The 8962-nt window shown below is 40.8% G+C and overlaps 2 protein-coding genes across 3 annotated transcripts in view; both read right to left on the minus strand.

The window, feature by feature from the left end:
- shroom1 (shroom family member 1) overlaps positions 1 to 7762 on the minus strand; it is a 41038-nt gene extending 33276 nt beyond the window's left edge. Inside the window, exon 1 of one of the 2 annotated variants that reach the window (XM_083986247.1) lies at positions 7563 to 7762. The gene's annotated coding sequence lies outside the window, so the exon portion shown is untranslated. Of the gene's footprint in view, positions 1 to 4756; positions 4968 to 7562 lie in introns of those variants that run through there. The other variant, XM_083986249.1, reaches the window with a different exon arrangement.
- LOC310996788 (histone H2B 1.1-like) overlaps positions 3995 to 8962 on the minus strand; it is a 106799-nt gene continuing 101831 nt past the window's right edge. The window contains exon 2 of the mRNA XM_083986263.1: positions 3995 to 4016. Coding sequence (XP_083842389.1) covers positions 4013 to 4016 — 4 coding nt within the window. The 3' untranslated portion in view covers positions 3995 to 4012. The remainder of the gene's footprint in view (positions 4017 to 8962) is intronic.

Here is an 8962-nt window from a genome sequence, read left to right on the forward strand (position 1 = left end):
GAGTCGTTTTTACCAGCAGTGAAGATTTTCATCCTTTTTAAAAAAAATAATATGTAGTGCTTGATAAAAAATACTTTTCAAATTTCAATTCATGGGGTTAATTAATTAATTTTACAATTTATTTTAGACTATTTTGTTATAAATTGAAAACGCCAAACTCATTTTTGGCAGTTTGAGGTATAAATGATCATATATTTTTTTTGTTTTTATCGCACAGACCTCAAAATTCACTAGATGATTAATGAACCCATTTTAGGAAAAGCCATGAACTGAGAGATGTTGGGGTTTTATTTTAACAGAGTTACACATATTTAAAAACACCAGGGGGGTAAAAATGAACCCTCTGCGGTTCTGGTGTTAAGTTTGTCATTCCTCCAGTCGTTATGAAGCACACGGCTCTAAAACTGAGGTTTAATTCATGATACAAAGCTTAAATAGTGTAAAAATGAAAAAGAAAAAGGTAGGTAACAATAGATCTTTGTTAACTTAAGTGTTTAGTGTTCATCCCACCTCAGGCCTGAGCTCCACCGAGTCTAATAATAAATGTGCTGATAATTACAGTCCCACCTCCACCCGACGACCTGAGGACGGTCTCCTATTGTCACAGAGACAAAAACTGTCACTGTTAAAACTTTTTTTTTTTTTTTTTTTTTTTTTAATTGTCCTGTTCTGGATACGTACGACTGCGGAGTTACAGTAACAGAGCAGGGATGTGATCATCATCATCATCACGCCCCAGGAGTCAAGCGATCTCTAATCTCCCATTGTGTTTCCAGCACTGATGATGACGACGCCGCCGCCGCCACCGTGGTTAATTTTAGGGAGCGGGATCACAATGGGCTCCGTTTACAGAAGACAGGGCAGGTTTCCTACCTCAGAGGGAGGAGGAGGAAGAAGAGGAGGAGGAGGAGGAGGAGGAGGAGGAGGAAAGGTTGGGTTTAAGGCTGTAAAACAAATCACAGAGATTAAACTTCAGCAGAAACAGAGCAGCTCTCTGGTCTGGACTTTGTAACGCTGGAGAGGAAAATCATGTGTTCTCTGTATTTCACCCCTGAGTTATCATCTACACTGTGCTATTAAACACGACTGTGTCTCTTTTGGTTTTGTTTTATTCAGTTTAGAGATGATTGTTCCCCCCAACGTCCAACTGGAATAACTAACAGTGCACCTGCAGCATCTGAAATTACAATTATTACTCAGTTTCTATTCATCTGCAGATCATTTCGGCTCAGTCCAAGCTGTTTGTTTGTTTATGCAGATTGAGGACAGTTCATATTAAGAGAAAAATGCAACAACAAATCTCCTCGTGTTGAATCATTTTCATTGTTGACTGCACTAAAATGACTTGAACTTAAGGTCATTTGTGCTTTTTCACCAATATTCAGTCATCAATCTGTTTCATTTGAGTGATTTAGACTGGAATTAAGTCAAAATGTAACCGACCGACTCTGCTTTTTTTATGATTTAATCATCTTTCGGCTTCGTTTCTGCTCCAAACTATCGTTATTACATCGGCCTTGAGTTGAAAAAGTTCAGCTCCTATAATAAAAATTGTGTCAAACAGGTGTAAATGCTTCTTTTATTAGTCACAATATCACAGTCACATGACCAAGTCTGTGGCGGGATCAGGATCGGGTCTCGGTGACAGCCCCTCACCCACACCTTTTCATCAGGTGCTATGAAACATGACCCGGCCCTGCAGCTATACACTGTTGGCATGCTATAACACACACACACACACACAGACACACACAAAGGATGATGGGAAACTCTGCGGTTCAAACTACAGACAGAGACACATCAAAGCTGCTGCAGCCCCCCCCCCCCCCCCTTCAAACGCTAACAGACTGTAGGATAAATATACGAACTAACTTGTGCAGCTTTGCTTTAACTCTATGAAACACACAGCAGGTGTCAGTGAAGGCAGCACAGAGGAAAACCTCCCACTAGAAAACCTGGATATAAATATCACAGGTTCGGAAGTGAAACTTAAATACGGAACAAAACAAGAACACACACACACACACAACCAAACATATGTATACGGTTGCATAACATCAAATGTAAACAGAGGAAAGAAAACTCCTCTGGGACATTTTGTCTCATCTGTGTCCGCGCTCGTCTTTGTTTACGTTTGCTAGGTTAAACAGTAAAGTTAATTAATTATGTTGTGTTATTATGTAATAATTGAATTTCCGTCCTAACGAGGCCTCAGGTAGTTCTTCTAACACACACACACACCCAGAGGATACATGACACTGCCATGTCACAATGAGGGTCCTATAATGTCCATACAATAGTGTAGGTGTGGTCCAGTCAGATAACACACACACACACGCCTCAGGGCTTCTCCTATGAGCTGTGATAACCTCCGGGAGCCGTTTGTCTCTGTCACATCCACCCGAGACAGACAGTAACTCAGGAGCTGCAGACAGGCGAGCGGTCAAACCCAGGTAGAAACCGAAAAGACGTCTGAGACCAGTGATTGATTAAACTGGTGTTGGTTGGCTGGTTGGTTGGTTGGTTGGTTGGGAAACGTCCTGGACTGAAACCGGCACAGAACACAAAACACAAAACTGATACGATGAACTCTCAATCATCTGGAGTCCAATATTTACTCTCCTTTATCTGAAACCTTTTTGTTTCTCCTCGAGGAAATATCTCAATATTTGCTGCTGTGTAACTTTCACCTGTCTGGTTCAGAGCCAGCGAACCACAACAAGTGCACTTTCAGACCATAAAACCAAAACAGGGAGCTGAAAGACACTAAAACTCAACACGAATACTCATCTTTCACTAAATTTACCTCACCAAATGAAATACAACGGTCACGTTCTCAGCTCACAGCAGCACAAAACCCCCTGCTCTTCACTCTCAGACTCCGAGACCGGCCCGCACGCTGACTGACATCACCTGCAGTCCAGTGTTTGACAGAGAGACCAGTCTATCGGTGACGTTACATTTCGTTATATTTCCTGGCTTGCATGTCTTTTGACGCACCGGTGAGGAATAGCGCTCCTATTTTGTTGTTTTCATCTCGTTTTTAATGAAATGGGCTGACCCAAAAAAAATCGAAGCTTTGTTCGTTGCCATGGTAATCGATCTTTAAGTCCATGATCGATTGTTTTTTTCTTCTTCCTTTTTTCCTTTTTGACACCGGTTCTCATCGGCAATTGTTACATTAAAATGAGTAGGGGACTTGGCATCCTGGAAACCTGCCTGATTTTGGAGATATGCAGTGTTTGTTTGCCATTACTTTCATTTTATATTACATTTTTTTTTCAAAATATGATAATTGGGTCAGCCCTAGAAATAAATCGATCCCCGATCCTGCAGTGTTTCTTTTAAGCTTCCTGCTCCCGCCCGCAGCAAAGTTCAAACCGCCCGCTCCTGCAAAATTTGTGTTGGGACCCAATCCCAATGCAGCCCTCTACATATTCTAAATCTACAATTGATCATGATGTGGCAGCAGCTCCCTCTCTCACCCCGAGTGAACCACAGCAGGAGCTTCATATTTACTCAGCGCTGCTTTAATTCAGTTTTATCAGACACACCATCTCAACGCGGTGGCGTTCGGCTCATAACTGTTAATCACCGCAGCAGCCTCAGATTTCCTCCCTGTTACTTATTAAACCTCCTGAGGGGAAATTTTTCACGACATGGCATCTCAAGCCCGTTCTCTCTCTCTCTCTCTCTCTCTCCTCCACCTCTTGATCTTTTAATCTACAGAATTAAATCTGTTGATCTCACCTTCCTGGTATGAAGCTCAGGTGTGCACCTTGAAACACACATCCATCACGTTATCGCAGCCTGATGTCACTACAAAACCTCATGCACACGAGTCTCGATGGTTAACTACAGTTTAATTATTATGTTTAAATGTTGATAATATAATGTACAGTTACCTCAGTGTGACATAACGTCCTCTGGTATGAACACTATGTCATCCCGAGACTTTAAACCTGCTGAGGAATCCGTTTGATGGACTTTGGCCGCCAAGAGTTTTTACTTTTTACCTCACAGGCACTTAAAAAAAACACAACATATTTCTGTTCCAACTTCCTTGTTCCTGTTGGTTTAGTGACTCTTGACCAACTCTCACTCCTTTCACTGTCTGAGAAAGATATAAAAGCACCATTGAATTCCCCGTCTGTCTTGTCTGGTGCAGGAATGAGTCATGTTGTCATTCATTGCACTTAGCCTTCACCTTTACAAAGATAAAACACTTTTATTCTCAGGTTCATTGAAAACCTCGCATTCAGGTCGGTCGTCGTCATGCAGGTGGATGAGCGACAACAACGCAGAGCCTTTTACAGGAAAACGAAAACAAAACAGGTAAAAATAACAGGAAGCCACAACCTGAGTGTTTTTTATAAATGATCCGACACCTTAAGTCGCTTTCTTCCCTCAATACAAAGCATTACAGGTTATTTAATCCAGATTTATTACTTCTTAATCATCAGCTGAATGTTATCCTACCGGTTTAATTCGATCACGTTCAGCAACAAATGTGCAAAAAATACGATTTGCTGCAGAGATAAAAATGTGAATTTCCCCTCAAACTTAACCTGATATCCACACACAGACAGACACACCAGTGAGTTCATCGCTGCAGCAGAAGCGCTGGACTGTGCAAAAGGTCACACAAAGAATGTAAACATCCGAGCCCAAACCACACTCTCAAACACAGCGTGAGTAATTTTCCACTGTCAACAACCGAACGCACCACATCCAGGCCCCGAAGCCTTTCACTCACCTATTATTCTGTTGTGTGTCGAGCAGCTTTTATTCTGCAGCGCACCATCAATACAAGTGGACATTTTTGTCTCCTTAGACAGAGACGGAGAGACGGAGACAGAGAGAGATCACGTTTCCACACCCAGGCTAAGTTTACATGCGTGGCCCATGGCTTTGTGACCCTGCTCTTGTTTTATAGCCGGGCCCTTCTTCTGTTTGCTTCCATGCTTTGTTTCTGGTTTCCTTTCCTCTTTAAGCTCCCTGCAAACACACACACACACACACACACCACCTACTCCTCCACTGAAGCCCATTACACATAAGATAAATAAAAAACACCTACGTATGCATTGCAACGATCACTAAATGCTTGTTTTCTACATGTTTGAGTGTTTACACTTGGACTCAGTGACGTGATCATGCAGCAGAGCGTCGCTGAGTCAGGACAGTCCACCGGTGCATGACCATGCAAGCAAATGAGATGAGTTTCAGGTGAGCAGCACCTGTGTATAGTTGGTGTATAAGAATCTGGTGATATGATAACGTGCCCTGAAGTGGAGGATTGATATAATATACTGCAGTGAATTGGGATATTACAAAAGCAGGACGATATGCTGACATTTTTCTCTTGAAATGTAAATTAATATGCGCAAACAAATACAGTTTATTCCTTTGCATTCAGACTCAGAACAGTTTAACCTGTATTTATATTCCTAATCAGAGTACATAATGTTTGTGCTGAGCAGAGGAATTAACTCTCTAATTATCTGCCTCAGTGAGTACAAAACTGAATACTGAGTATGAACAAGAAGGATCAGGTAAACATTAAGAGACGTACAGTGTGCATAGTCACTGCAACATCCCACATTATTTTTCATGCAGGAATCACCATCGATAAACCACTGTCTGTCGTCACCAACTATTGATAAAATCTCAATACAGCACTTCAAAAGAATCAATACAGTATCACTAGGGCGGTAATATACTATCAATAAACTATAGCACTGCACTATTTTATGATGAAGTATCGATTATTTATCTTATCTGATCCTTTCCGTCGGCTCTTCTGAGTTTCTGCTGAGGCAGATGTTAATACCTCAGCAATTACTATGAAGTAGAAAGTTATAGAAACTGTGAAATATAAATACAGGAGTCTGGATGCATGAAAATAAACTGTATGTTATATTCTTTTATATTCTAAATATCACAATGTATCATATCATTACCCCTCTGCAGGATCACTACTACACAGCTCAGCTAAGTATCATGTCAGTGCATCGATATCTCCTCACTTCCCTACCTACACTGTGTATGTTTCTGACTCCTTCATCTCCCTGCGGACGTCAACATGTGCACTAAACATCGGTGTGAGTGTTTCTGCAGCGTCCAGGCCGGTCAGCGGCCCCGAGCCCGCAGTCCAGCAGCAGCCGCAGCAGCACAGAGAGCCCAGTGTGCTCCTCCTGCTCCCACCATCTGACCAATGTACCGCATGAGTGCTTCAGTTTCAGCCACAGCACAAAACACCAGTGTCTGGTTTCCCCCCCCCCCCTGAACAGCCCTGCCACGGCCGCACAGGCTTTTGTTCCCACTTTAAATAAAACATAGAGCAGTCATTAGGTAGAGAGGCCTTCCTCCCCCTCCTCCTCCTCCTCCTCCCCCTCCTCCTCCTGCTCCTGCTGCTGTGCATAATTCAGAGCCAGGTATCAGTTTGACACAGGGAGATAAGGTGAAAGAAGGACAATACCATGTTGTTCTCACTATTCTGGCAAAGAGGAGCAATTGCATAAGAAATGCACGACACAAATAATACGACAATAGAAACTAAAAAACTGTGAAAACGGTCGTTTTAGATGCAGTTTGTCTCCTGTGCACGCTGCACATCACATCACATCACAGCTGACCACCAATCTGACTCCACAGTCCACACCTAAACACCACAAATATTTAAAGTGCAAACACACAGACTGATTTAATTAGCTATAGATTCTGCCATAATTGACCAATCCATCATCATAAACAGTTCAGCATCACAGAACAAATATAATGTATATATTATTAACAGATCAAAATGACAAACTAATGAGAATGAGAAATAAGAGAAGGCTGGGCTGGGCGGCAATAGAAAAATTGTGAAAATATGTACAGTTTAAAGTTATTTTCATAAAACTATTCATACATTTATCACTTAATCAATCAGATATTTAGTTGATCAATCACTTATCTACTTGTTTGATAGATAAAATGTCAGATAAATAGCTTTTAAAAAATGTGAACAATCACATTTTGGGGTGTTTTATCTTTACTTTATCATGTTTTTGTTTATTGTCTTAGCCTACTATTATCAATTGTATTGATTAATTGTTTTCAAGACTGACTTTGAAAGGTGCCTATTGATAAAATACATTGTTATCATGATTATTCTTGTTCAATGATCAATCAGACTTGCTACTGATTGATTCATATCTTGTCTTTGGACTCAGCGTTTAATCCTCAGTACATTCACCAAACAACAACATATCTAATCAGTAACACAACAATACCACAAACCTTTAGGAGACAATGTTGTGTTAGTATCAAGATCCACTATTGATCACTGATGATCAGCTCTATTTGCTGTGTCTGTCAGCTTCTAATCAGTTTTATTGTGTTTATCCGCGTTACAAACGACACGCTGAGGTTTTTTATTAAACATTTCATTTTTTGTTTTGTTTTTAACTGAACCTAACGTAAACCTGTGGTCAATCTGTGTAAGTTTTGACAGTTGACAACCGAAACCACCGCAGGGACACGACACGAGCTGCACCTGCAGAGACCGCTTCACGTACCTGTTGATTCCCGGTCACTCCGACGGTTCTACCGTTGTTATTTTTTTTTTGTCGGTTTTTCCTTCTCTCTTCTTCCTCGTCTCGGATGAATTAACTTTTGAAAACAAAAACGAGCTGGATTCACTTTGATCGGGTTCGTCGTCGCGCTTCCTTCTCTCCCTCTTCTCCTCCGTTAATGGGCTTTTCCTTCCTTCCTTCCTCCGCTCACCTTTCTCTCGGAGCGACAAGCGGATGAAAGGTAATGGAGCACCGAGCGGACCAATCAGAGGCGTCGGGGGGCGGGCGCTTCAGGGAAAACACGACATCCTATTGGTCGATTTGTGGTTAATGGCGGAGCAGTGAAAACTGGGAATTTGGCGATGTTGTTTTCACTGAAAAGAGACAGATGTTCAACTGAATATTGATAATAAGTTTAGTCCGCGGTGGAAAAGTATTATTATATTCATTTAAGTTATCATTTAGCTTAACATTTAGGATCTCATTAGCACTAATACAACACGTGTCACAATCACAATCAGCTTTATTGCTTGGCTAAGCAGGTTTGTATTTGACTGTGGTTGTGTGGTTTGCAGTGTTCAGGAGGGTGCACATGGACATAATATGAATATTTGTTGTAACCATGCAAATAAAAGTGATGCAAACTGAAAAAGTAATGTACTAAGTGACTATGTACACACAGCAGGTGTACTGTCTGTGCAGGGGTGCACGTTTGTACAGTCTGCTTGTATTCATATTTGACATTATGTAAGCTATAATTTGCAAATGTACAAATCCTGCACGGAAAATGTCACTTTAGTAAACATGTGTCACTATAATCAGAAAGGAAAAACTACTATAGTAACAACCGCTGTGTGACTAAAAAGAACAATATTTATCTTTGAGATGTACAAATGTGGCAAAGAATGGAAATGCTCAAGTAAAGTAGTTACAAATACCTCAAATTGTACTTAAGTAAAGTACTTGAGGAAATCTACTTAGTCACTTTGTGTTAGACTGAACCTGAGGTGCAAGTCAGTACACGTGTCTCTTAAATGTGATAAATAATTCAAAAACTGATGAGAGAAATCAAATGAGTGAAAACACACGAGTCCACAGAAGAGTTAATTTTCTGAGTTCAGTGCAACGTGGGCTGGAAGCAGCTAATCATTTCTAAGAGGCTCTGCAATGCAAAACTATGTAAACTACTTTGAATACCTTTGTTTCATGCACAGAAAGATTAACTGAGCACCATCTATTTATTATTGAAAGAACAGCTGTCACAGATATTCAAGGAACCAGCAACTGGAAAAAGAAATATATTTACACAGTTACAGCTCTGAGGTACTTCAGAATGTTTTCATTTCATTCTTCTTTATATTTGAGATTTGTTGGGTGATCACAAGGATAAAACTATTTGTTTT

This window comes from Trachurus trachurus, assembly GCF_905171665.1.
Source record: "Trachurus trachurus genome assembly, chromosome: 14".
Classification (NCBI taxonomy): domain Eukaryota; kingdom Metazoa; phylum Chordata; class Actinopteri; order Carangiformes; family Carangidae; genus Trachurus; species Trachurus trachurus.